Source organism: Parathielavia appendiculata (assembly GCF_033297405.1).
Source record: "Parathielavia appendiculata strain CBS 731.68 unplaced genomic scaffold N657scaffold_13, whole genome shotgun sequence".
Taxonomy (NCBI): Eukaryota; Fungi; Ascomycota; class Sordariomycetes; order Sordariales; family Chaetomiaceae; genus Parathielavia; species Parathielavia appendiculata.
The window spans coordinates 175,266-202,033 of NW_026944232.1; the positions used below are offsets into that span (position 1 = coordinate 175,266).

The 26,768-nt window shown below is 54.2% G+C and overlaps 9 protein-coding genes across 9 annotated transcripts; 5 read left to right on the forward strand and 4 right to left on the reverse strand.

Moving 5' to 3' along the window:
* The first annotated feature begins 1,266 nt into the window (after positions 1–1,266).
* On the forward strand, positions 1,267–2,942 carry N657DRAFT_648380 (uncharacterized protein). The gene is made up of 3 exons (XM_062793505.1): positions 1,267–1,988; positions 2,080–2,387; positions 2,494–2,942. Exons 1-3 carry the CDS (start codon positions 1,682–1,684, stop codon positions 2,722–2,724), a joined length of 846 nt encoding a protein of 281 aa, XP_062644774.1. The 5' UTR covers positions 1,267–1,681; the 3' UTR covers positions 2,725–2,942.
* Positions 2,914–4,726, reverse strand: N657DRAFT_673782 (uncharacterized protein). The gene is made up of 3 exons (XM_062795709.1): positions 3,843–4,726; positions 3,409–3,732; positions 2,914–3,341 (listed from the first exon to the last, which is right to left on the reverse strand). Exons 1-3 carry the CDS (start codon positions 4,531–4,533, stop codon positions 2,959–2,961), a joined length of 1,398 nt encoding a protein of 465 aa, XP_062644775.1. The 5' UTR covers positions 4,534–4,726; the 3' UTR covers positions 2,914–2,958.
* Positions 4,727–6,241: 1,515 nt separating this feature from the next.
* Positions 6,242–7,095, forward strand: N657DRAFT_683129 (uncharacterized protein; the record flags this gene model as incomplete). The annotated part of the gene is made up of 2 exons (XM_062796542.1): positions 6,242–6,656; positions 6,779–7,095. 2 exons carry the CDS (start codon positions 6,242–6,244, stop codon positions 7,093–7,095), a joined length of 732 nt encoding a protein of 243 aa, XP_062644776.1.
* A 1,381-nt stretch (positions 7,096–8,476) lies between these two features.
* On the forward strand, positions 8,477–10,603 carry N657DRAFT_648383 (cytochrome P450). The gene is made up of 4 exons (XM_062793506.1): positions 8,477–8,612; positions 8,695–9,160; positions 9,233–9,849; positions 9,933–10,603. Exons 1-4 carry the CDS (start codon positions 8,532–8,534, stop codon positions 10,275–10,277), a joined length of 1,509 nt encoding a protein of 502 aa, XP_062644777.1. The 5' UTR covers positions 8,477–8,531; the 3' UTR covers positions 10,278–10,603.
* A 552-nt stretch (positions 10,604–11,155) lies between these two features.
* N657DRAFT_648384 (FAD/NAD(P)-binding domain-containing protein) lies at positions 11,156–13,070 on the forward strand. The gene has a single exon (XM_062793507.1). The coding sequence runs from the start codon at positions 11,305–11,307 to the stop codon at positions 12,787–12,789; it is 1,485 nt and encodes a 494-aa protein (XP_062644778.1). The 5' UTR covers positions 11,156–11,304; the 3' UTR covers positions 12,790–13,070.
* Positions 12,847–14,005, reverse strand: N657DRAFT_578803 (voltage-gated potassium channel subunit beta-3; the record flags this gene model as incomplete). The annotated part of the gene is made up of 3 exons (XM_062789345.1): positions 12,847–13,068; positions 13,125–13,837; positions 13,885–14,005. The coding sequence occupies 3 exons, from the start codon at positions 14,003–14,005 to the stop codon at positions 12,847–12,849; spliced, it is 1,056 nt and encodes a 351-aa protein (XP_062644779.1).
* A 511-nt stretch (positions 14,006–14,516) lies between these two features.
* On the reverse strand, positions 14,517–16,289 carry N657DRAFT_601740 (MFS general substrate transporter; the record flags this gene model as incomplete). The annotated part of the gene is made up of 3 exons (XM_062790110.1): positions 15,806–16,289; positions 15,328–15,738; positions 14,517–15,272 (listed from the first exon to the last, which is right to left on the reverse strand). Coding segments are annotated over exons 1-3 (1,593 nt in total), but the record flags the coding sequence as incomplete, so codon positions are not given.
* A 369-nt stretch (positions 16,290–16,658) lies between these two features.
* On the forward strand, positions 16,659–18,263 carry N657DRAFT_133309 (taurine catabolism dioxygenase). Its single transcript, XM_062785881.1, has 4 exons — positions 16,659–17,125; positions 17,180–17,274; positions 17,370–17,811; positions 17,872–18,263. Exons 1-4 carry the CDS (start codon positions 16,891–16,893, stop codon positions 18,177–18,179), a joined length of 1,080 nt encoding a protein of 359 aa, XP_062644781.1. The 5' UTR covers positions 16,659–16,890; the 3' UTR covers positions 18,180–18,263.
* N657DRAFT_648385 (trypsin-like serine protease) lies at positions 18,128–19,367 on the reverse strand. Its single transcript, XM_062793508.1, has one exon. The coding sequence runs from the start codon at positions 19,269–19,271 to the stop codon at positions 18,348–18,350; it is 924 nt and encodes a 307-aa protein (XP_062644782.1). The 5' UTR covers positions 19,272–19,367; the 3' UTR covers positions 18,128–18,347.
* Positions 19,368–26,768: the final 7,401 nt, after the last annotated feature.

Consider the following 26,768-nt stretch of genomic DNA (forward strand, 5'->3'; position numbering starts at 1 on the left):
CCTCCCGGCTGCGCAAGTTCCAGCTGGTCAGTCCACTGTTTGCGCCCTCTGTTCAATACTTTACTACATCAAACCTCTATAAAAAGGAAGCGTTGCATTTAACCACTACTTAAGCCACACAGCACAGCCAACGCATAAACCTTGCGTTATCAAACACCTGCAGAAAATTCGTCACCTTCGGATCATCGGGTTACACTAGAAAACAGACTGCAACGCGACAATACAACGACGGACATGGCGAGCAACATTTGTTCTGGTAACGCCGATGAACTCGGCTGTCCCGTCGACCATAGCAAGTTCAAGCGTGAGAACCTCGATTCTCGCGTTTGCCTAATCTGTGAGTGTTGCCCTTGTACTGCGGGCGATCGCGGAAGCCATCGTGTCACGTACTGCAGCTACCGGATACAGTGTTGTGGAGGAAGGGGAAAGTTGGGGAAATCTATGGCGGCGCGGATGCATGTGCAATGCAAGGGGATTAGGTTCTTGGCTCTGATTGGCCAGCATTGGGCTTTGTCGTTAAATGGCTCAAAGATGTAGTAATGGGGGTTTCACTAGCGTTTTTTTATCATGCCCCGGGTGCAAGCTAACTAAAATGGTCACAATGCTCGAGTGCGAAGGTGGTTATGTTCGTTTTGTGCCTATCGGCTTCCATACTCGATGCTAATCCCGCAATGGTAGGAGCACCTCTTGGCGCCCGCTGCGGTCGACGATGGTCAGGGGCTCCCACTAGAGCCACGGGTCCGTGTCGCTTAGTCATCGAACAACTGTATTAGTCACCACAAAAATGCATCTAACGCGGCCACCTCCCCGTGCCCGCAACACCACAGCCGGCGCCATCACCATGGCCACCTTCCCAGACGACTGCCTTCCTCCCGAACGCTATTTCGAGTCTCGACAGGCCGTATTTGAGTCAATCAATGCGTGGGCTAAGCCGAGAGGCTACGCTTTTACGACTCTAAGGTCAACGAAAGAGAAAAATGGCACGTCAACTGTCATCTACGCATGCGATCGGTCAGGTGATCCTCCAAACGATAGGGAGCGTCAGAGAAGAACAACAACTCGGAAGATGCATTACCCATTTTCAGTTATAGCAAAAGAGACGACTGATGGCGGCTGGACCCTGAAGCATCGTCCCGATCAACGCTTTGCGGTACACAACCATGAGCCCAGCCAGCACCCATCGGCCCACCCAGTCCATCGGCAACTCCCTGGAGGTACATCACAGCTTGCAAGCTTCTCTAATGCTGGTATCTCGCCGAAGGAGATCCAGACACTCGTACGGCAGAGCGGCTCGCTAGCTACAAGGCAAGACATCTACAACCGGATTGCAGATGTACGTCGAGATGCATGCGAAGGTCAGAGTGCAATTCATGCGCTAGCCAATCGACTCGACAAGTCGCGGGGAGGTGGCCGCGTTAGATGCATTGTTGTGGTGACTAATACACTTTTGCGATGACTCAAGCGAGACGGACCCGTCTCTCTAGTGGGAGCCGGACCCGTGGCTCTAGTGGGAGCCCCTGACCATGGTCAGGCTGGCGCTGACAAATAATCACAAGCACCCTTCTGTTCCATAGCCAGATATCATGCTCATGTAACTCAACATCCGTGGAACTGAACCGAGAGAGGCTCTACCAAGCAATTCGAGACAGTACCGCTGCCCGGCATGGAGTTCATCACAATAATGCATCCAAGCCAGAAGAACTCGCCCCGGTTGAGGCGCGAGGCCCATTCCCATGCGGCTCGGACTGCACATGCCCGGGTGAGGAGGATCCAAGTCGCGCGTTATACTGCTCTTAAGTCAGCCTTGCAGAAGAAGGCATCACCAACAACACCCCCAAAGGTCACCGTCTCCCCAACTCAAAACTGGAACCTTGCCAGCCAGCACCCCAGCTCGGTCCCGGCCTTTATCTCAAGCGCCTTCGAACACGAGCCCCTGGCGAGCTTTTTGAGATTGCTCACTTCCAGGGAACATTATCTATTCAACTATTGCAAGTACTGTCCACTATCAATCACCTCCACCCCACCCCTTGGACACTTGGCTTTTCAAAACAACAACATACCTGACAATGCCGGGGCCAGACATGCGCGTAGTCAGCCCCGCAATATGCGACCGCTGCCCGATCCTGAACGGTCTGGGCATTGAGCACCGACGACGAGTCCGCGACAACTGGGCCATCTTATCATCGACCGACCTCGAGATCCTCAGGGGCACCCTGCTCTCGGCCTGCCGCTGGCTGTCCATGGTCCAGCAGGAGACCGAATACGCCGAGCTCGCCATCGAGTACAAGCTGCGCCTGGTCCGGGATCTGCAAGGGACCATCCGTACGGGAGGGCTATTGTCGAGCCGGACGGCGGTCAGCAAGGCCTTGGTGCTGGCGTGTGACGAGGTAGGTAACCTTACCTTTCCTTGAATATGCATTCTCACATGTAGTCACCACAGTGATTATCCAACTGGTATGGGAGAGTCAGTCGCTCACTTTTCTGCTTGACTAGATCACGATTCGCGACATGTCCATGGCTGCAACACACCTTGCGGGCGCCTTGCAGATCATCAGGGTAGCAGGCGGGATCAAGGTGCTCGAGCTAAGTGGCCTGGTTCTTTTCCTCTTGTCGAGCTGTGTGCATGGCAAGAAGCTTCTCAATTCGGACCCTCCCATCGAGATCCCTTGCGGAACGGAATTCCTAAACCGGATGGGGCTGCTTGCCAACTATATTCTACAATAAGAGAATCATGTCCTGCTTGTTGCTTTTGTGCGGAGCGGGAAAGGCGGAGGGCGTATTTAGGGGACTATATTGATGTCACCACTATCCATCTAGCCGATCAGCGAACACTGTAGTCTATCGATTGGCGAAGGACAGAAGAGAAACTCCCCGGCTGCGCTTTAAGACACGGTCCGTTCATAGTGGCATTATTTCTGGCATGTCCCTTGCTGTATGTAGAGTTCTAATTTGATGTGTTTACCTACACGGTTGCTGGAGTCTCGGCAATCTACTTCGCGATCGGTTGACGCCCGTGGTGGCAGCTCGACTACCGTTCAAGCTCTTCATGGCGTCGAGAGTCTCATCGCCACTGTCCTCGTGATCCGAACTGTCATCCGCGCTCTCCTCCCCAGAGTCGTCTCCATTTGTGCTGTAGTCCTTGGTGTCGACCTCTCTGGATGTGACACGGTGAGATCTATTGCGGGACTCGAGGTACGACTCTTCCAGCTCGCTCGCGGAATTTGCCCCGTCCGAAGTCTCGTCTTGGTACCCGCTCTCGGAGTCTTCCCCAACCATTGCCAGCTCATCTGCAAGAGACAATCGCCTTTTGAAAGGTGGCCTCGCGGCAGAGTCTCTGGATCCTGTGTCTCTTAGCATGGGCTCGATCAACCGTGTCGGGGGTACGGTGTTGAACGCGGCGGCCCTTACCTTCTTGTCTGATCCCTTGGATCGTGTTTCTCCGTCCAAGTGGTCGCCGCTCTGAGGCGGCAGCATGATCCATTCCGTTGCTTCGCGGAATTCGCGCCGCGGAATGGATGGCTAAGGAGATGTTTTGGAACCAGACGGACTGGTGTTGCTTAGGACTCGCTTGTACGTCCTCCTGCTGCCGGTATGGAAGCTGGCCCCTGGTAGGGGCATTCGAGCTCAAGTTTTCCCCGGTCGATAGCCCAAGCTCGCGCCGTTGCAATTCGAGGGCCCTCAGTAGCAGGCGGTTGTATCCTTCATAGAAATTCTGTTGGAGAAGGTCGACGCCTACATTGTGGTTAACAGCGCTGGTACTAAAGCTTATAGCGAGTTTGATGATGCAGGGGCCTCCAAACAGCAGCGGCAGGCAAAGCTGAACCAAATCTGGTGTCACTTACTGCCTCCATGCAACTGGTTGACCTCCTTGACCACCTTTAACTGTGTCTCGGCGAACTCAAGCGACTCAATGGCCACATGGATAGCCGCTTGGACGCGCATCTCTGCCTGTAGAGCCTGTACCAACTGCGTCTGAGGTCCGCTATTGATGTCAGCCTCAACATGTAGACGACGAGCGTCGCTGCTATGGTCGCCAAGATGAGGAAACCTCTCGGTTCTTGTCTCGGTTTGCTGCTGCTGCCCTCCATCCGGGGACCGCGTAGTAAGCCGAGGAGCCTGCAGATTTGCGGTAGTCATCGGCTGGGGCGCCAGGAGTTGTGTGCTGCTGCTGTGCGGTTGAGGCGGATTGACTCGGGGCGCGACGTCTGTCCTTGTTGATGGCGCTGAGATGGGTTGCTCAAACGCCGATAGCGTGCTCTGGACTGAGTCCCGGAGGTGGCCAAGCGTCGGGCACAGAACTTCGCCAAGCCGTTCTCGGGATTGTTCTTGAGGCAACAGCTCCCGAAGAATGCTTAGGGCGACGTGTAGACTCGAGCTCATGGTGAGAACTGCGCCGACTAGGCCCTCTTTGTCCGCATCCCGTAGTGGCCGGGGTACCGATTTGAGCTTTTGAATGGCCGAGACCGGGCTGTCGGTGAAGCCGTCGCGACGGACAGACCGCAGCCATGATCCAAGATCTTGGAACAGAGCCATAGCTCGCCGCGGAAGGGGTTGCTCGATCTAAAGACCCGCAGCGGCAAATCACTCGAAACAAAATTCAATGTTTCTCAATGGCTGTAGAGATTTGACAGCCCGATACAAACCCTTAAGGTTTTGTGGCGTAAATTCGAGGTGCCAAGCAGATATCGTCAAGTGGCTGGTCGTTGGACTCGAGGAGCGGTGTGAGTTGATCCACATGCCTAGCCGCCTGCAGCCAAATTCCACGCGCAGACGAAGCTAAACTCGGTGGATTCTCATGGTTTAAATAAGAACACCACAGTCAGTGTATTTTGTGATGGAACAAGGTCACATCCGTACAGTAAATACAGCGCACTGCTCCGCAGTTGCCATATACGCAGATGGTCTCGCTGGTTACCTTACTCACTGAGCATCCTTCAAACTTGGTTTGCCTTTGCCTTTTTCTCTACTCGTTCCCAGGAAATGCCTAGGAAGCTGCCTTCCCCTCCAACACGCCCGTAGAAAAGCCAATTCACCTGGTTGGTTGCGTTAAACGAAAAAGAGAAATCATGTCGGCCGCACAAGGCGCCCGGACAATATTCTCCGCCTCCTGCCAACCCAGAAAACAATTAAGAAAAGCAAGAAAAAAGAAGAAAAAAGAAACAGAACTTCTCCAACTGTTTAATTTACATTCCAACGACGCTACCAAAGGGCCGACCAATATCCTCGACAGGTCATCGCCAATGTGCTTTATCACAGCGGTATATCTAGCGTCGTTGGGTCGGCATTCGGCGGGATAGTAGCACCGGCCCTAGATTGGACCCTAGGGGACACGACAAAGTGGTATCTCATTCTTATTCTGTGCTTCGCGCCTGGGTCTCCTCTTCTCTTTCTTCCCCTTACCTACAGGAATATCACCTTATACAAATACATCGTCTTCTGGCACCTCCGTTTATTTATACATCCCTGATCGACAGGTTCATCCGGATGGGAACGGATGACGACTTCCTCAACAGCGTCGCCGTCTTGGAATGGAAGCTGCGCGCCTTTTTCCTGCCCGGCTTGCTAGCCGCGCTTTCCGTTGCTTTGGCCATACCGCTTCCGCACTGCGATGGCCGCAGCGTTCTTGCTGGGGCTTGAGTATCATTCTCTCGTCGCAGGTCCTCAACTCGGCTGGGTCGCTTCTGGAATGTAGTCCTGATGCTCGCCTTGTCGGCCTGCCGTTTCTAGAGTACGAGCGACTTCAATGTCCGCACCATCCTGCTTAGGCTGCATGACCTTGTCTCGATTCCTCTAGGCCGCTGGGAAAAAGGAGTCGCCAGGGGCAGACGCCGTGCAGCAGAAGCGACACAGTTGCCAGTTGGTATCTATACCTACAGTCCACTGGAATCGCCGCGACGCATCCGACTTCTCAAGCCCGAAAGGAAATACTGGTTTCATTCCCATTGATGTCAACGGCAAGCGGCGGCTCATTACAGTCGCCGTCGAAGACTTGCTGTTTCCGGTCAGAGCATCTTTGTGTCTGTCTGTCTCTGAATCGACACAATATGCGTCAAACCAGTCCAGCACGGCGGAGAAGGACGTGCAGCTGCCGTTGATAAGGACATCCACCAATCCGCCCACCGCACAGTGGTCTGCTAGACACTGACGAGCCGACCAATGCTCACGAGGTTGCTGCCACGCGCAGGCTCTTCCGGACGTTAATCGTGTACGCTAATTTTCCGGGGCCATTTCTAGGCAAGCTATGCTGTTCTTCACGGGAAAAGAAGCGCTTGTCCACCGCGCAGTCAGGCGTCTCTTCGGCCACGCATGGTTTCGGCGCATATGGATTGTCCACGAGGTCGGCATATCCAACGAGATCCATGTCATCGTGCGCGGAATATATTTGGACTGGGAAACTCTCCGCGGCTTCGTCGAGTGGGTCAACCGCAGTGGTCAGCAGTCGCGCCGAGTCAAGCACGCCATGTCGGCCAAGGCATCCTCGAACGGGGATGCCGGGGGCCCCTATTTCTTCCTCACACTGCAAATTGCCGCGTATATGTCGATGATGCGGCACCAGGTGTTGACCATGAACCCATTGCCGCTCGCAACGTTGATGATGGGATCCTACGCTTCCTTTGCCAGCACCGACCCGCGTGACAAGGTGTTTGCACTGCTGGGTATGGCGAGCGATGGCCAAGCTCTGCCATTCAAGCCGCAATACGGCAGACCGGTGGCTGACATCTTCATCGACACGCACAAAGTTACATCCTGCCGTCCCTTGGAGACCGATGGAGCATAGCCCTCGCGTATGGCAGTCGATCCTACCACTCCATTCTCGCTGGCGAGCTCACTGCAAATTCGGCTCTTTGCACCACCCTCCCCTCTTGGGTGCTAGACTACTCCTCGGGATACACCATTGAAATGCGCACTCAGCACCTCAAGGCCACCGCCCTCATTGATCCCTCCGGGACCGTCACAGTCCTGAACGAGAAACATCGCTACCAGCGCCGGGCACTTCTTCTGTCGGCCATCCCATTTGCCGCCATCACGCAGCTCAACGACTTCTTCCAGTTCTGGGGGGCACTCCGAGCAGGCGATCAACCAAGCGGCGGTTGACTCGCTTACGGAAAACCTTCACACGCTTTTACAACACCAACCGCCCCGCACGGGAGTGGTACACCGCGGCCCTGGCCCTGACCCTCTGCACCTACTCCTCTAACCCGAAGGACCAAGAAACCACCTGGCAGACCCTCTGGGAGTTGATAATCGACCCGTACATCGCAGCCAACAAGGCCGCAACCATAGAACGCCTCCCGTTTGATAATAGGCCGCTCACCCCTCTCTACCGGAGCTACCCCAGGCGTTCGCCCTTCTCCTAGTCCAGAAGGCGATAACACCCAAGCTCCACTACTACAACCCTCCTCTCCTCCCTACCCATTCCACTCGCCCCGAGTCCGCCAATGATTCAAACGGTACCTAGTCTCTCCAATAGAGGACTTCCTAAGCTTCACGATTGGACAGCAACAGGCGACGAAGGCGTGAGCAGAGCAGCGGCCTTGAACTACACCTTGCCGCTGAGCCAGACATTTCTGCTCACTGTTGGCGGGGGGAGGCTTGCGGCATAGCGACGAAGGGGGGAGGATGGGCGACGAACAGAGCTGGCGCTCGTGCCACATAGGTGGGTGACATGCTAATGCTCATGCGCGGCGCCTGGAGTCCGATGTTGTTCAGACCCGCTAGCTCAGGTTCAAGTTCCTCTCCAGGAGGCCGCTCGGCGGAGTTGGGTGGTGTTTGTACGCTTGGCGGGAACGAGGCCGGCGTGATGCGGGATGCTGCGGGTTGGGATGATAGCAAGTGGGAGAAGTGGGTGTTTGATTTAGGCCTGTGCTGCATCTCTCTCACCAACACGTCTATATTCGCAATGATGGCTACCCGGCTCCTGGACAAGATACGGGCAATCTTGACTCACAACCCGTGTCGACACGAAACAGTTGAGAAGGTAACTGATGGATCGATTCCGACACCATGGCGCAGAACCCCCGTCGCCAGGCGCGTAAGTCTCGTCTTCCGTCCCCGGACAGAGCATTGCCGCACCCCAACTCAATTTATGATTCCACCTCGACCTACCTCCTACCTACCTTGCCACCGTGAACATTCAAGGCCCCAAAGCCGCTCGCTATGACATGAAGCAGCCGGTCCCGCCTCTCCCCGACAACGCGGCTCATCCGGAACATCGCCCGTTACCGGTCGAGTGCTCTGTTGGCCTCTCGGCGGGGACATCGCTTATGATCCCTGTTGCATGGAGACCAAGTAAGCTAGAGCAGGTAAGGTGAAGCTATGGATCAAATCGGAAATTCCGCCGGTTGACCCCGGCAGAAGAAGCTCATCCTTCGGAGGCACTATGTAACGTCGCCTCGAGCTCGTATATACCTGGTCATGCAATATTCCAAGCATGTGGCCCGCACTCCGGAAACTGCTTCCCCGCAGGCGTCTCTGACTACTGTTCTTCATCGAGAACTGTACTAGTCGAGGACGCAATCCTGAGACGCAATATGACGTTGGAGTCGTACCTAACAGTACCGGCTTTGGCGGCTACCGTGGCTGCTGTACTCGCGGGAAACATTATCTGGACTGTGAGTGCCCTCTGGCCCCTGACTCTGTATCCCGTCCCCGTGGGATAGCGACAAGAGCATTCGACTCATGTGGCGTAAATAGATCATCTCCAACGTCCTCGCGTCGCCAATCCCTTCGTCTGTCCCTGGTCCGTTTCTCGCTCGCCTCACCAGCAAATGGATCCTTTTCGTCGACATGTCGGGCTACCGCGCTCGCACCGTGGATGCGCTGCATAAGAAATACGGCCCTGTCGTGCGCCTGGCCCCAAACGAGTTGTCATTCTCCTGCCGGGAGGCCGTCCAGCCCATTTACGGGACCGGATCTACGTGCATCAAGGGCCCGATTTACGACTACTTTGGCAAGCGCGGCTTGTTTCAGATGAAGGACGCCGGCGAGCACCGCGAGCGCCACAGGCGTATGGCTCATATCTTCAGTGCGGGCTCGCTGCAGCAGATGGAGCCCCTGGTCCAGTCCGTCATCGACCGCACTGTGGGCGCCATCGAAAACAAGGCCGGGCAGGTTTGTGATGCGCTGCATTTCTGTCGGATGATGGCCCTCGATGTCGCTGGTATGTTGACGATCATCGGCTATGTCATGTGTGGTTACGGTGCCTGTCCACTGATGCCGGCTTCGAATATAGGTGAGGTCCTGATGGGCAAGTCGTTTGGTGCGTTTGACGGCCAGGAGAACGCCCCTGTTTACGTCAAACATTTGGACAATGCATACCCGGTGTGGTTTATCCAGGGTATCGCCCCGCTGGTATATCACACCCTTAACATGCTGCCCATTCCAGCGTTGCAGGAGTTCATGACCTCTGGGGACTATGTATACAAGTACGGCAATGACGCTTTCGAGGAGTTCCTCAGACTGAACGGCCGCACTTCGAATCGACGCACGCTCCTTACCAAGCTCATTGCCGGCAACCCGGAGACGGGTGCTGAGCCCCTCCCAGATGCCGATATCAGCACCGAGGTTTCGAACCTGACCTTTGCCGCGGTCGATACCACTGGTAACACCGGAGCGTATGCCCTCTACCGCTTGGCTTGCCACCCAGACTGGCAAGAGAAACTACAGACCGAGATACGCACCTCGCGCGCCAGGGAAACCAACTTCGCTTATCGGATGCTGCAAACGCTCCCTGTCTTGAACGGCGTTCTCATGGAGACGTTGAGGCTCCACCCGGCCCAGCCGAGCGGCCCGTTGAGGGAGACTACAGACCATAGCACCAATATTGCTGGGTTGAATCTGCCAGCGAAGGTGATTACACACATCACTCCCCCCTTTCAGCAAACTTCATGGCCTTCACCCCATGCTGACCTTAACTCTCTTCTTGCGTCTAGACCCTCGTATCCATGCAAGCCTACACAACCCAACGCGACCCAGCCTACTTTCCTAATCCGGACAAGTTTGACCCGGGCCGCTGGATCAAGGCCGACGGCACCATCAACCCAGGGACCCCCGAGCTGCAGGACATGATGCTGGTTTGGGGCAAGGGCCCACGCACGTGTTCCGGCCAGTACATGGCGACCATGGAGTTGAAGATTCTGCTCGCCCGGCTGATGGATCGCTTTGGGGTCGCGTTGCATGGGGAAAAGACGCATCTCGAGATGGAAATGACGGACCATTTTGTGCTTATCCCTAAGGGGCATTGTTGCAGTTTGGTTTTTACTACCTTAGGGAGTTAAGACTTAGAAGTGGTCAAGCCCTACGGGCCTGACTGGACACAGTCTACTGCTGCCCAGTCTGGGCCTGAGACAAGGAAGGAGATGATCAGCCAATTCACCTGAGACAGATTGAGTATATCGTGACCGTGTTGGGGTATGGCGGCATTCAACAACCAGCCGCTTGTGGGTGCATGGCGTAAATGAAGCATCCCTCCTCTCTTGTGTAGGTGGCTGGCCGGAACATGAATTTGAGTAGCGGTGTGTTCACGTCAACCCACAGCCGACATATTCCCTTGCTTTTTCCGACGTGCAGGGACGACGATCACTCAGTATACAAGAGGATTCCGTTGGGTTAAAGCGGAGTTGCGTTAACTAGAAATGTTGGCCTGGTGGAGCGAGCATCCGAGAGCCCTATGAAATCGCGATGAACTAAGGTAATAAACATAAAGCGCCCTGAACATCAATCTTCTCCTTTATGTTGTTGTCTTTCTTGGAACTTGAGCGCTCCCAACATTGGGGGAAGGTGATAGGACTATGAAGAGGGTTACCGCGCGCGAGCTTTCAAACATCCGCAACAGAGCAGGGAAAAAAGGGAGGGATGTGTGTCTGGTGCACGACGCCGGAGCTCCGATCAGTGATGGGATGTGAAGGGAACTCCGAGACTCCGAGTCAGTAACGAAACGACCTTGCCAATTGGCTGACATAGAAGCAGGACGCTAATAGTTTGCCAGTTTCCAAGACATGGTGACGATGTGGCTTGCCGAGATTGGAAGTTGACGAGCGATCACGGATGCCACTGTATCAAGTTTTGTTAAGAAGCAAAGCGGGGAAACGTCAAAGGCACCTCTGTGGGTTAGATAACGAGCCCTAAACTGCATATGTGGGCTAGACTTCAGGTGCTTATATGAGCGACCTCCAGTCGGCGCAGCATGAGCCCCCTCAAGGAACACTTGCACCCTACCATCCAACAGACTGAGCCAGTTATCCTGTAACCTCGCCATTTGTTGTTTCATTGCTGTTACGGTACCTCACCTGCCTCTTGAACGCCATGAAGTCGCCACAACTCGGCTTTGTCTTGGCCTTATGGCTGAAAAGCGCAGCAAGCATCGAGGGGTCAGGCTACTCGAATGCTACCATTGATGTCGACGTTGCCATCATTGGCGGCGGCTCTGGTGGGATTCACAGCGCAATCCAACTGAAGGACGCAGGTGCTCGCGTCCTAGTTCTTGAGAAGAAAGACCAGATCGGCGGTCACGCAGAGACCTACATCAACAAGGAGACGGGCGTCGTTAACAACATTGGCGTTAGCGTCTTTGAAGACACAGATGTCGTCAAGCGCTACTTCGCCCGCCTGGGAGTGCCTACAAGCTCCGTAAGCGCAAGCCCGCCCAGTACTTTGTACGACTTTGAGCTAGGCATTCCCATCCCACCCCCAGACGAAGGCGCCCAACAGGCCATTCTGGCAGCGGCCAAGGCGTACTCCCAGAATGTCCTGAGCAAGTACGGATGGCTTGACCAGGGTTATTTCCTTCCCGACCCAGTTCCCGAGGAGCTCTACATGCCAATCGGAGATCTTGCCGCAAAGTACAACTTCACCGCTCTGCTTCCCATCATGGCCCGATTCAACTGGCACTTCGGCAACCAGACGAAGGTGCCGGCTCTGTACGGCATCAAAGACTTTGGCCCCGACTTTCTACGCAGCACATTCGGCCAGCTTATTGTCTCAGGCACCGGCAACACCCGGAGCTTGTACGATGCCGCCCTCAAGGAACTGGGCTCCAGCGTCCTTTTGAGCACCACGATCCTGGCCGTCAACCGCCACTCGACCGGCGTCACCCTGCTCGTCTCCCAGAACGGAATGGTCAAGACGATCAGAGCCAAGAAGTTGCTGGTCGCCATCCCGCCGACTCTTCAGAGCTTGAAGTCCTTTGATCTCTCCCGGAGCGAGCGGGCCCTCTTCTCCCGGTTCTCCTCCCTTGGCTATTTCACGGGCGTGGCCCGCGTTCCCGGCTGGAACAGCCGATCGCTGGCAAATGTCGGCGCCTTTACACCCTTCCACCAGCCTCTTATACCGGGCAGCCGCGCCTTTCGTGCTACGGGAACCCCCGACGAATTCTACTTCGGAGTGGGCTTTCCCACTGACCAGGTGGCGGATGAAGATGGCAAGGCCGTAGTCCGCAGACAATTGGCTACGCTCGCCGAGGCGGGGGCAATCCCGGCCGCCGCGGGGGACGCAGTCACATTTTCGGCGTCCTCGTTCCATATGCCCTTCAACGTGCGTGTCGGGGCCGCCGACATCAAGAAGGGCTTCTACGCTGAGCTGTTGGCACTACAGGGTTCCCGCAACACATACTGGACGGGTGCGGCATGGGCAGGTCATAACAGCGCGTTGGTGTGGAAGTTTAACGAGGGCACCATCGTTCCGGCTATAAAGGAAGACCTTGGTCTTGAGCACCAGTTACCCTTGAGCTGGAACTCGCATCTCCATCTCACACCTTGGATGCTCACAACCATATCCGGCGTCAAGCATTAGGGGTTGTGATGGCGGCCTTCTTGGCCGTTTCCCCCTTGTTGGGCTCTTTAGGACAGCCTAGTCTTGTCTCGCTGGATCTCGCTCGATCTTCCCAACTATACCATCAATCTCAGCCATGACTTCTGGCGTGAGTCTCTCGAGTACCTTCAATGCCTGGCAGTTTTCAACAACCTGCTCCGGCCGCGATGCCCCGGTGATAACGGCAGACACGTTCGGGTTCTTCAAGCACCATGCCAGTGCAAGTTGAGACCGAGTTATGCCCAGTTCATCTGCAATTGGCTAAACAGATGTTAGCTATCGGATCCCAATGGACGTTAATTAGCGCCAAAGCTTACCTTCAGTTCCTTTGCCTTCCTGATTGTATCCTGCCATTCGGTGTTCTGGTACGAGTTCCTCACGAAGTCCCCAAATTTGTCTCTGGTTTCCGAGAACCGGGACCCAGGAGGGGGCGCATCAGGACTGTCATCATACTTCCCGGTCAACAAGCCAAACTTCAGGGGCGAGAAGGTCGTCAAGCCAATGCCGAAGCGGGCATACAACCGCTGAAACTCGCCCTCCACTTTCTTCCTTGCCAGCAGGCTATACTGCGGTTGCTCGACAACAGGCGGAATAAGGCCCAACTGTTTCGCAATCCCACAAGCTTCGGCGATTTCGTCGGCTGACCACTCGCTTGTTCCCCAATAAAGGGCCCATCCTTTCTGCTCGATGACGTGGTTGAATGCGCGGACCGTCTCTTCCATGGGCGTCAGGCGGTCGGGCCGGTGCGCATACACAATGTCGACATACTCCAAGTCCAGCCGCTTCAGTGAGGCGCGCAAGCCTTCGATGATGTGCTTGCGGCTTAGTCCATGGTTGTTGACCAGCACTTCACCATTAGCACCTCCCCAATTCAGCTTCGTGCTGATGACAATGTCATTGCGTTTCCAGTTGTATTTCTTGATGGCCTGGCCCATGACGACTTCGGACTGGCCTGCGGCGTAGCTCTCAGCAGTGTCGAAGAAGTTGATGCCGCAGTCATAGGCTTGCTTCATGCATGAGAAGGCAAGCTCTGGAGTGTGTCAGCTCTATCCAGTTTTCTGTTGAGCTGATACTGACCGTTCTCGACATGACCGCCAAACGTGAGCCATCCACCCAAGCCCAACACCGAGACATGCAGGCCAGAGTTTCCCAGGCGACGGTATTGCATGCCCGTCTTCCGAGGTTCTTCCCAGGCCATTGTGGTTGGTTGTTGCGCTGGAGTGATTGGATGTTCCGAGGACACTGGTTGGAGGCTGAAAGGAGTTGGTCAAGGGTTGGCCACCAGGAAGGTAAGGTACTGACGAAGTTCTTGAACTTGTGGCAGCGAATTGGTTGAGATGCCGACTCACTGTGTGATCCACAGTTCGACGTCCTCATCCCGCAGGATCAGGAGGTGCTTTGCTCAAACCACTCGATAACTGTCAGTAGCGTCATGCTTGCTCGGGAGAGGATACCCAATTAGGCAACTCAGACAGTTTCTCGGGGACAGCCGAGAGGATGGGACTCTAAGTGCGGCACTGTGGAGGAACATGGGTCATATCCTGGTGTATCGCTATTTGGCTCCACGATGGCATCATACTTAGTGCCGGGAAAAATCACCAGTCTAGGTACCGACTGGAGAAAACATGTGATTTCCGCTGACTGCAGCCTCACTCCACTGGGCAACAACGGAACCGCACAACACGCCTCTCCACCCAAACCTAGACGACGAACCTGAAATCGAGGCGCTTATTGCCCTCGGCTTCGCGAGACACGACGTCTGCCTGGTACATAGCTTTCTCCTCTGCGTTCATGCGCGACCACTTCTCTTCCTTCTTCTTGTTCAGGTACACGAGCACCTGTCGCTGCACCAGCATGGCCACGAGCGACAGCGCGCAAATGGCGACAAGGACCGCGTTGCCCTGCTTGTAGTACGGCGCATCGTACGAGCGGTATATCTGGGACCCGATAAGGGAGCCGATCTGCACGATGACGTTGTAAGTCGCGGCCGTGATGGCTCGTTTCTTGACGTCGAACGTGTTCTCCGAGATCCACGACGACACCAGGGGGTGGAAGTACGGATAACCCGAGATGAGTGTGATGAGGGAGAAGCGGGACCATTCACGGCCGCCGTCAGGAAGCGTCAAGAGCGCAATGAGCAGCGGCATGATCCAGAACTCGCCAAACATGATGTGCAGAGTCCGCTCGTTGAAGTAGTCGCTGCTGTACGCGAGAGTCAACATGGTGATGATTTGTAGGGCAGCCGACGGGACGGTGAGCATGTTGGAGTTGAAGGTAGAGAAGCCGATGCGCTTGAGGGTCAGGGTGAGGTAGGCTTGGACCGGCGTCGCTGGAATGTATGCGACAAGGCCGATGAAATAGAGCCCCCACATCGAAGGGTCCTTCCAAGCTTCGCGGATGTCTTTGAAAGTGGCGGGTTCCTTGAGCGCGGTGAGGCCCTTGGCCGGGTCGTCGCGAAGGATACGCTGCTCGTCGTCAGTACCAGACTCGGTGTATAAAAATTATGATATCCATGCTTACATTGACCATGATCACTTCCTCTCGCTCTGTGTACCAGCCCTTACGCCACAGCAAAGTCTTGGACTCGGTCGGCGCAGCAGGGAGGTACAGGAACGAAACGAGAGCAATTACAACCGTCAGGAGACCTTCCAGCAAGAACAGCCAGAACCACCCCGGCTTTCCTCCGATCCCCCGCATCTCCAGAATGCCAGCAGCCAGCAGCGCCGAGATGACACGGGCGACATTCAACGTCGACCAGAAGGCGGCCAGCCGCATGGCCAGTTCCTTGGATTTGTAGAAGTAAGTCGCGAAGAGGATGACGCCGGGGATGAAGCCGCCCTCGCACAGGCCGATAAAGGCGCGCCCCAGGTAGAAAGACGTCCGGTCGTGCATCCATGCCTGGGCCCAACTGACGGTTCCCCATGCCAGCATCTGTATCCCGGTGAGTTTGCAAGCCCGACGACATATTAGAGTACAAGTACGGGAGTGCAGCACGTACCATGCTGGGCAGAACCCACTTGAAGCCGAACCTCTTGGTCAAGAACTGGACCGGGAACTCGGCTGTGAGGAAGCAGAGTAGCTGAATCGTCGTGCCATTGTTGTAGTCGTCACTGGTCAGGTTGAGATCCTTGAGCAGGTCGTCGGCGAGCGCATTGGAGACGTTGCCGCGGTCGAGCTGCAGGCCGAACATCATAAGGCAGAGCCAAGAGAGAAGATAGAAATCCGTCTTGCGCACAACGCGACGTTCTTCTTCCTCTGTCCATTTGGCCTCTGGATCGAACCGATGTCTGCCTTCGTACGAATCGTGAGGCGGTACAATGTCGGCGAGCTCCTCACGTCCGACTCTTGCCGGCGCCTTGAGGGAGGCCACGTCGAGACTGGGACGCGTTTGAGGGGCGGCCTCAATATCTTGTGTGGTTGCCATGCTCGTGGTTGGATGGCTGGTCGGGCGGTATGTGGATCTTCAAGTTAAGAGCGACACCCCAACGGTCGAGAATGCACACTCGAGCAGATACTTATTTCTTGGTCAACCAACGGCCCGCATCTTATCTAACCGACGGTGAATGTCGTAATCGGGATAGATTCAAACGACATCGGGATTACAACTACCAAGGCAGAGAAAGCCGTGATACACGATCCGAGCTCCATCATCACTGTTCACCACCTTTCCTACTACAGTAGTGCTGCCGTTGCATCTCCTCAAGGCCATCGGAGGCTTGTCTCAACTAGGCGTAACTTGTTGTGAGGGCTGTGGGGAGGGGGTTTGGTACTCTCCCGAGTTCCATTCCGCTTTGAGACTGGTCGTCGATGACGTGCTCAATCCTCCAAGCCGCGTGTGCTTCTCCTGTACCCACCAGATTCGGCAGTCCCACGTGTACATTTAAAAGTATTTCAGGAGTCCTGGTGATGCGTTTCGAGCTCCAAGTTTCACCCACCCAGTCCATCACGAAGCGTGATATTGTTGATGCCTTAGGCCCATCCAGCGAGCAAGGATACCCGCATCACTAAAGTACACATCTACGATCCTTACTTCCCTGACAACACCCGGAACGCTATCAAAGCCGCGTTTACCCTTCTCTCAGGATGCCTTCAGCTCACAGGGTTCTCGTGGACAACCAGGAGAGTGCGGACAGCAACGTTGTGGGCGGGCACGCGACTGCTCGGCCGAGGCTGCTGAAGCCTCTGCCCTACGCAGGCGCACTGGACAAATTCAGGCATCAGGATCTAACGCCCGTGATCGGAAGGGAGTATGAAAATCTCCAAGTGACGGACCTACTGAAGGGGGGCGATGATGTGATCAGAGACCTAGCGGTCACAGGTCCGTTTCCATCGAAATGTCCTCCATGCCCCAAGGCCTAATTCCTTCTATCAGTTTCTCAACGTGGTGTTGTTTTCCTCCGAAACCAGCATGTGACACCCGACCAGATGAAGGACTTGATGCTGCGGCTGACTGAGCTTACCGGATGTGTACGTCTTGTTCAATGCCCTCGCCGATGCCCCTGAGGCAATATGCAAAACATCCTCAAGTCCCATTCAAAACCCAGTCGCTAACGTTGCGCCAGCCCGAGTCATCCGGCCTCCATGTGCATCCCCTGACCGAGGAAGGGTCGGAGCTAGGCGACCAGATCTCCGTCATCAGCAGCGAGAAGCAGAAGAAAGGCGGTGGTCTCATACACCACCATTCCGATGTCAGCAGGTTTGCGTCCGCCGGCTGGCATACTGACATCTCTTTCGAACCGGTTCCGTCCGACTATGCCATGCTGAAGATCCACACTCTTCCTCCCACAGGCGGCGACACTTTGTGGGCGTCTGGGTACGAGATCTACGACCGACTGTCGCTCCCATTAAAGACATTGTTGGAGGGGTTGACCGCAACCCACGATGCCAGGTTCTTCCTGGAAGAGGCTGAAAGACTGGGAAACCCCCTGAGAAAGGGCATCAGGGGACATCCGCTGAACCACGGAGACTCTCTGACAGCTGTGCACCCTGTAATCCGGACAAACCGTACGTCACAAGCCCCGTCTTGCGTTGCACTTTGCTGTCGCTAATGTTCAACACGCACAGCCGTGACCGGATGGAAATCGGTCTACGTCAACAAGGGTTTCACCAAACGCATCAACGGCGTCACCAAGGACGAGTCCGACCTCCTTCTCGGTTACCTGTTCAACTTGGTCACGCAGAACCACGACGCCCAAGTCCGCTTCAAGTGGCGTCCGAACGACCTCGCAATTTGGGACAACAGAAGCACGTGGCATTGCGCTACCTACGATTACAACCATCCTCGGGTGGGGGACCGTGTGTGCAGTTTGGGCGAAGCGCCATACCTGGACTTGAAGAGTACTTCGAGGAAGGAAGCCCTGGGATTTTTGTGATTCGAGCAAGTAGAAAGTCCAATCTCCAGGAGACAGAGCAAAGGCAGTAGTAACGGTAACATGAACGCAGTGCCTCAGATATTGCCTTTCGGGTAACGCCCGCTTGATCGGGCCGCTGAACAAGGACGTGGCAGTAGGGCTGAAACATAACCGCCTCCTCATATAGCCTCACCCCAAATCAACCCTTTCCCTTAAGAAGTCTCGAATCGCCTCAGTACCAACACCCCTCCTCATCCCCGTCTCGTCATCCCACGAACTATGCACACCTACCAACATCTCTCCCATCCGTGCCGTCCTCTCCACCAGCGGCGCCCCGCTATGGCCCCAATACGTCCAACAACTGTGCATCAGCGCCCCAATCTCCTCATTATCCTGCACGTCCTGCCCGTCCGCATAACCCCTAAACGTCCCCTCGCTGACACACAGAACTTCGTACCCCGTTTCCACGCCCGTTTCTTCACACTCCAGGTCTTCGCTCCCAGGCTGGCCGATGCAGACGAGTTTTGTGCCGACCTTGGGAGATCGGTCCGCGATTCCGAGAGAAGGGAACTGCCAGTGCGGTTGGCTCAACCCGGAATTATCTTGTCCTCCTGGCGGGCGTTGTGCGGCTGTGATTTGTAGCAACGCCAGATCGCGTTTGAGGTCCCAGGCTGTGCATTGCGCTGTGACAACAGTGCCGGAGGCGAAGAGGAGGAGGTGGGATTTGGAGAGATCGAGTTCGGCCCCAGTTTCGGCGATGCAGTGGGCGCAAGTGAGGAGCAGGCCGGAGTCGTGGATACACACTGCCGTGCCGGCTTCGGCCTGGGCGAAGATGAGGGTTGCGGATGTGGCTGATGTGTAGCTGGAGGGTCTGAGGGTGCCAAAAGCTTGCAGCCTGGCTTGCTTTAGGAGGAGGAGGGTATGATCTTTCTTGGTGAGCTTGGTATGGGAGCGGAGGAGGCGGGTGGGAAGAAGGTGGATGTCGGGGCTTGAAGAGGGTGCGCTATCCCCTGTTTCCTGTTTTGATGCGTCGGTATTAAAATCGGTTAGTGCTTGGGCCTCTACAAGAAGTGGCCATTTTTGAAGACGGGTCTGGCGGAGTCTGGGCTCCATAGCGGCGAAGAGGGCGGGTTTCGATGTCAGTAAAAGAGTGCTGGATACCGTATTGTGCACTAAAAAGAATTTGGTTGCAATGGAAGTCAGTCATCTCTGTGGATAGCAACCCCCTGCTACGTTATTGTGCCGCGGCTGCCTAAAGGTGTATTGATTACCAAATGGAGCCGCCACGGTGAGCAGAGAGAGTGTACCCCAGGACGCCACCTAGCCTCCCGAGCTGCAAGCCAACCGACTAAGAACTGTCTACAGGTAGCTTTCCCCACGTCTTACACCGCTTCTTTAGGTATTGTAACTTAGCACCCTTAGCGTCTGCGGCTACACAGGTCAGCATTCCTGATTTCGTAATCCGGGATACATGCGCTGGTTTTCGACATCATAACCTCGATATCCCAAATATCGGCTAAGGCTAACACAGCCGGCAGAGCGTTCAGCTTCGGGTAGGTTGTGAGGCCAGTATCGGGCAAAGCATGAGGCCTCCGGTCCTCAAATTTGACTGTCCGATTCGGCGATTTCCTGTTGCCTTTTTTCTCTCGCATCCGCCTGCGCCATGTCGCTATGCGGACGGTGCGGAGCCATCGATCTCGCGAGATCATTGCCAAATCAACCCCGCCGGACTCCAGGAGTGTTGCTCAAGGCTGGGCTCACCTCCCAGGCGTTGGCTCGGCTCCGTGTGTCACGGGTAGTGACAGCGTGAGGTTCATGTGCGCAACTCCTGGTTCGACTGGACAGTTCGAACCACGGTCCCTCTTTTGAGGTTGTTACGCAGTGGTCAGTTGCGCCCACCCGTGACACCGTGCCAGCGGGGGGACTTGTGAGCTCTGCTCCACTCTGCTTGTCAACGCCGCTGCCAACTCCCTCGTCCGCGACAATGACTGCGACTATCATCTCACATTCATTCGCGGCTCTTGGCCTCGAATCGGGCCGACAAGGCATCGGATCCCCATCAGGGAGATTACTGTTCAAATTGACAGCAAGGGCGCCAATATACTGCATAGTGTTAGGCGAGTCGACGTGTGGATACCCCGACAACTCAGAGGATAGGACCAACCTATACTTCTAGTCTCATGTAGCAGGCCACTCACATCAATCTCATCACAGGCTGTCCCGCTAGAGAAGCTCATCTCGGCCCGGTGTCACGAACCAACCATATGTACAGGCCCAGTGGGGCACAAGACAGAACCCCAGAGCCAATCGTTCCCCTAAGGAAGTGCAGGAACCGCACGAGGCCCAAACGGTAGCCGTGGGGGCCGGGCGATCAAGGGTAGACTTGGGTAGCTGGCTACCTAAGGCGATCAAGGATAGCTCTTGGTAGACTGCGATCATGGGCGATCATGAACGCTCTACCAAGTATATAGTCACTTGTTCTGGAGGACTCTGGGAGTTCTCCAGTAAGCAACTCAAGTGCAAGATTGTCGGTACCTTTGGACATTGCTTGTTGTGAGCCCTTTGGCTTCACCGAGCCTCACCCCGTTGTCAAATTAAACCTTCAAGAGTCCCTTTCAGAAGTTGGGGTTTTGAGATTCGTCACACCCGGCCCGTTCGCCCAGAGTGGGACCTTTGTTGAAATAGATTAGCTCGCTCTTTTCTCTTTTCGGCAAAGACAACCCCTCTAGACTCGGCCCACTGTAGGCAGGTCTTCCAGGCCTCTTCTAGTTACCGGCAATTAGTCTAAGGCCCTCGGTTAAAGGCCAGGACGTTAGTATTGTCTGCAAAGCCCACTATAGCTATCCCTAGATGCTTTTCCTTCAACGCCCTATATAGGGAATCAAATAAAGGATAAAAAGGATCGGGATAGTGGGGAGCGCTGTGGGACCCTAGCCTTGACTGGTATAGGCTCTGGAGTTTGGCCGTCGAAGTAGAGTGTAGCCGTCCTATCTTCAAGCCAGACCTTAGTCCACCGCACTAGCTACTCAGGGAAGCCACAGGCCCGGAGGGTATTTAGTAGCCTTGTATGATTGACTGCATAGAAGGCTCCAGATATTTAATCTAGCTATAGTAGGGAGGTGGTTGCTCCCTGTCTCTAAGCCTCCTGGATCTGAGTAACCACTAGCCGTATAGCTAGCTCAGTGGATCGGCTAGCCCTGTTACCCATCTGCTTGTCAGGTAGTAGGCCGTTCCACTCCGCAGCCTCTGCCACCCTCCTAGCCATTATAGCCTCCAGTACATTCCCTAAGTTTGACAAATCTCAAAGACCTAACTTCTGAAAGAGACTCCTGAAGGTTATACTTGACAACGGGGTGAGGTTCGGTGAAGCCAAAGGGTTCACAACAAGCAATGTCCAAGGGTACTGACAAACTTGCACTTGAGTTGCTTACTGGAGAACTCCTAGAGTCCTCTAGAACGAGTGACTAAATACTAGATACATTTGGTTGCTCTCTCATGCTCTCTAGAACCACCTAGAGCAAATGCTCTACGGTGCTCTCGAGAGCCTCGTAGAGCGTCCTCTGATTGGCCTTGCACTTGGTGCTCTCTCATGCTCCTGAGAGGTCTCTGGAGCACCTCCAGGGCTCGTTCCGATTGGTCCTAAGTGATTGGCTCGGAACGTCCTACGTTCCCAACTGGCTTCTGCAAGTAAGCCGCTGCTGTTAGCTCTCGTTAATTCATTTGTGACACTAAGGTAGGTAGGAGGGCTATAGGCCTGTAGCCTTTGGCAGTTTTGTACGTAGCCGGAGATCTCCCTGGCTTCGTTAGAACCACTGTTTTGGCCCTCTTGAATCTTGGGGGATATCACTGTAGTTCTAGGCACCTGGTGTAGAGCACTGCCGGGATCTGGAATAGTGGCCTTCCATAGGCCTTTATCAGGCCTGTATGTATAAGGTCCTCCCCCAGAGCCTTCTAAGGATGAGCCTCTGAGAGGGCTCTAGCTATATCTCTAATAGTAACCTCTTTCCGAACCTCGAACTATGGTTGGTCGGAGGCTTAGTCGAAGGTAGTATCAAGGATATCGCTAAGGTTAGCTAGTAGGCTTGGGAAGAACCTCGCTGCAAGGGCCTTGGCCTTCTGGCTATAGGCCGGAAGGTCTGGTTCGCCTGGGTCTCTATAGAGTGGTGGCAGTTTCGGTGGCTCGGTGGGTAGGAAGCTCTTTGTGCTGTAACGGGCTGGGTCCGAGATGGGCCTCGATGACCCTCGGCCAGCTCCCGTATAAGCACGGTCCACCAAACCCCCTGGATGAAGCTATTCCCACTCGACCTACAGTGTCGAACCTTCTAGCAGCGTACACCTGCGAGGATAAATTGGCTCTCGAGCTACCAGAGTCTTACATCTCTTCTTTCATTCCTCCAGTGTACTCGTAGAGTCGTCATCAGCTAGTTGCAGTATACTACCTGAGACCGTTACATGTGCGGGCCTATCTTTCTAGCTTATATAGAAGGCTGGAATCTGCCGTAGCCTTCTGTAGCGTAGACCTCTAAGTCCTTGTCTGGGCTAGCTATATGGTTGTGTTGGAAGTGATGTAACGGTCTCAGGTAGTATATTGCAACTAGCTGATGACGACTCTACGAGTACACTGAACTTGGAGAAGAAAAGGAGAGACGACAGACTTTGGTAGCTCGCAAGCATACTTATCCTCGTAGGCGCGCTGGTCTGAGCGCGTTGCTAGAAGGTTCGGTGTGCTGTGGGGCGAGTGGGAATAGCCTCATCAGGGGTCTTGGTATTGGCCCAGAGTCGCCGAGGCTCGCACCGGGCCCAGCCCGTTACAAGTGAAGGCACCTGAAATTCGGAAACTGGGTTGCCGGTATCGTACCCTGATCAGGGGTAGTACACAGCTGTTACATAAGTCTAGGAGGCACCCAGGCAACTTGGAGAAGGAGAAGAACAGAACCCTCAATGGACAGATTCTGGGCTGGTCCCGGGTACTCGAAAAGTTCACTGTTTTAACGGCACCCATAAAGCGTATCACCGTGGAATCGTGGCTGTTGGCTTTCCAACAGGTTGCTGACTGTATACGGAGGCTCTGATTGAGCCTTCGTTTAAGAAAGTCACTAGGGGCATGTTTATAGGTGCTTTCGACCTCTCTAGCCTCCTAAGTAGCGTATTGGACCTCCTAGGTCCACCAGTGGGCTTGGAACCCTCTGTTTAGCTTCTATAGGAGGGTACTAGCCTCTGCAATTCTCTGAAGTTGACCTACTAACCAGTCAAAGGTCTGTGATAGGCCCTCTGTCGTTGACGCCCTGGCTAGCAGGCCCTATAGACCTTGGTCGGCAAGGCCTATAGCCCTTAGAAGAAGAGTTGCCTCTGCTTCTACCCTCCTCCTATCCATCATGGCCTAGCACTAGCCTTGAGGGGATAGCGCTTCTTTTTAGGGTATTTAGTCGGCTTCGAGGACCTATGGGTAGTGGTCTGACCTCCTCCGCTTCTGGATGCTATAGTACATCGTTTGTAAGCCTTTAGAGTCCCAAACATGGTTAATGGTTAAGGGTCTATCCCTCTAGGCCCCCTGTGGTTCCCTGGTTGTTGTACCTGAGAGGGTCCGAAGATCGAGGTCCTACTATAAGGCCAGATATAGTAGGTCCTCGGCTTAGTATTCCTCTCGGCTATAGTAGTCCTATAGTGGGTGATATAGGTTAAGTCCCCTGTCAGAATAGTAGGTAAGCTTGGCTTAGGTCTTCTAAGGAGGGCCTTGGGACCTCCTTTGAATCTAGAGGGTCAGAGATCAACCAGATCTCTAGGTCTGGCTTAGAGCCCATCAGCTGGGCCTAGCGCCAATTATCTTTCGACTCGTAGTCCTACTAGCTTGGTAGAAAGCCTTTGATTATATAGAGCGCTGTTCGGCCCCGAGGCGGGTACACTAGGTGGTACTTGCAACTCCTAGGGCAGTAGGTTGATCTGGTTTGCGGGTTGATCCAGGGCTCTAATATCGCTAGGATATCGTAATTTGCTTCCTTAAGTAGAACCAATAGCGATTGCTAGTTGCCTTCAAGACTCTAAAGTAGTATAGATACTACTATTGCTTAGTCCTCGGAATATTGGTTGCTTAGGCTGCGTAAGTTGCTTAGGTAGCATGGTCTAGATGGCTTCGTTGGCTGCTTAGAAGGGTAGAGGAATAGCCTAGGGGCACTGTAGCTAGTCACGCCTAAAGATGGTCCTGGCCGGCAATGAGAGCGCTTGGAAACTGCTAAAGCGCAGCGCGGATAGTCACCTGGCTTATGAGCTTAGAGACTGACTGAGTATAGGCTTTCGTTGGAGCTAGAGCGTGAGGGAGCAGAGGAAATGCCTGGGTAAGGTGAAGGGGACTAGGAGCCCGGAGGGAACCAAGAAGGAGAACAAGAGAAAGAAGCGCACCGGGTTCTAACGCCATACTGAAGCCGTAAGCGCGCAGCGCGAGTTATACAGCTAAGTGACGAACACGGCCGGACGGCCGCCCACAGCTTCGTCCTCACCAAGTCGAAAAGGTGAGTTCCGGACTGCTGGATGGGAGGGACAGCTAGGAGCGTTCGAACGGCAATTAAGCCGCGTGGGCGTAGCACGGGAGCAAATGCCTTGCATGTAAAATAGCGCGGAGGACCGCTTGCCCGAACTGGACGGGGCAATTGCGCTTGCGGTGATCAATATATATATAATATACGAGTCTAGCTAATTTCGAGGCTCGGCTTTTATTATTATTATTACTATTATTACTATTATTATTCCTATACCGCTATGCTCCAGGGCTCGCCAGACCATATGTAGCTAATTACAAAGGAAAACCATGCCGTAAGGCTGGACTAGAAACTTGTGCCTATTTTATGCCAGCCTGCAACTCTGAATCCTCCCGCTACAGTGAGAAGAAAAACAGTAAATAGCCCAGCACTAGTGCACTCTAAGAGTCTGCCAGAGCCCAGTAGCCACCTAAACATCTTCCTTGCAAGCAATTTATTTTTGTTTCCCACCCTTCGAGAGCTCTATAGAGGTTTCTCGACGAGCGTATCTCTATAGTCGGCTGAGTTCGTAGTGTCGGTGGTTTGGGGCAGTATCCAACTAAATATTCTACTGTTTCCCTACCCCAGCCGCATTTGCTATAGGGGTTGGGTATTCGGGGAACTTTAACCTAGGAAAGTCTCTGAGGCCTATTGCCCCAGTTTGGGCCTAGGTTAGTAGGGGGCTCTCGGCCTCTATAAGGCCTTAATACCTTTCTAGTGCGCTTTGTTAAGTTTTAGCTAGTAGTCGGCCATTAATGTAGTAGGTAGAGCCTGGTTCGGAACCATTTTCTGTCATGGGTCGTGACAGTGTGAGGTTCATGTGCGCAACTCCTCGTTCAGTGGACAGTTCGAACCACGGTCCCTCTTTTGAGGGTGTTACGCAGTGGTCAGTTGCGCCCACCCGTGACAATACCAATATAGTCAAATGGTAACTCCTAGGCCTACCTAGCTTCCAAGCCTTGCTGAGAGCTTCTATGAGTCCTTACCTTAGGGTTTCCAAGCCGAAATATTCTCCGAGTTATCCTCTATTGCTAAAGGTTACCTTTGCCTTCGAGACCGTTGTAGCCCCTGGAAGCGATTACAGATCCTCCGCAGACCTCTCCGACTAGCTATTTAGGGGATGTATAGCTTAGAAGAGGCATCGAAGTATGCCTTGCGGTGAGCTCTCCTATAAGCCCTATTATAGGCTGGGAGCTAAGGTCTTAGGAGGGTGAGCTTCTAAAGCCTATTTTCGAAGTCGGCTAGCCTCTTATTTAGGTAGAGATCCAGTGGAGAAACCTACGTTTCGGCTTCGAAATGTCGAGTGGGAGTAGCTCTATAGGCTATAGCTACTACCCGTAGGCTCCTGATTTAAGCCTTCGAGGTCCTTTGCAATACCCTATAGCTTACCCCCAATAGGGGTAGGCTTGTAGAAGGTGAAGCTCTACAGGCTAGAGCGCTACGAATGCGTTAGTATAAACCTCTCGGGTTCTGGTTAGCGCTAGGCCCTAGGTCTTAGCAACTTTCTAGATAAGAACAAAGTCCTATATTCTTAACGTTCGTTAAACGGCTACTCAACAGATCTTCCAATCTAGTCTCCCAATCCAGCTAGACCCTCAAAAACCAGCTGAAAGACGCCGGTTGTATTATATCAAAGCCTTTCCCTATAGAGAAAGCGAGCTTGACTGAATTTGGCTACTACCTTCGGCCTTTGTTGAAGTATATTAGCTCGCGCTTTTCTCCGGCAAAGACCATCCCTCTAGATTCAGCCCAACAAGTCTCCAAGCCTCTTCCAGTTGCCGGCAGTTAGCCTAAGGTCCTCGGCTAAAGGCTCGAAGGTTGGTACCGTCCGTAAAGCCTACTATAGCTGCTACCTCTAGGTGCTTATCCATTACGACCTATATAGGGAAGCAATGTACAGGGTAAAGAGAACTAGGGATAGGAGAGTTCCTTGTAGGATCCTAGCTTTGATTGGTATAGGCTTTATAGCCTGGCCGTGGAAAAAGAGAGAAGCCTCGAGAGAAGCCTCGCGCTCTATCAGGTATGCTTTGATCCACCGAACTTGCTACCTAGGGAAGCTGTAGGCACCGAGAGCATCCAGTAGCCTTATATGGTTAAC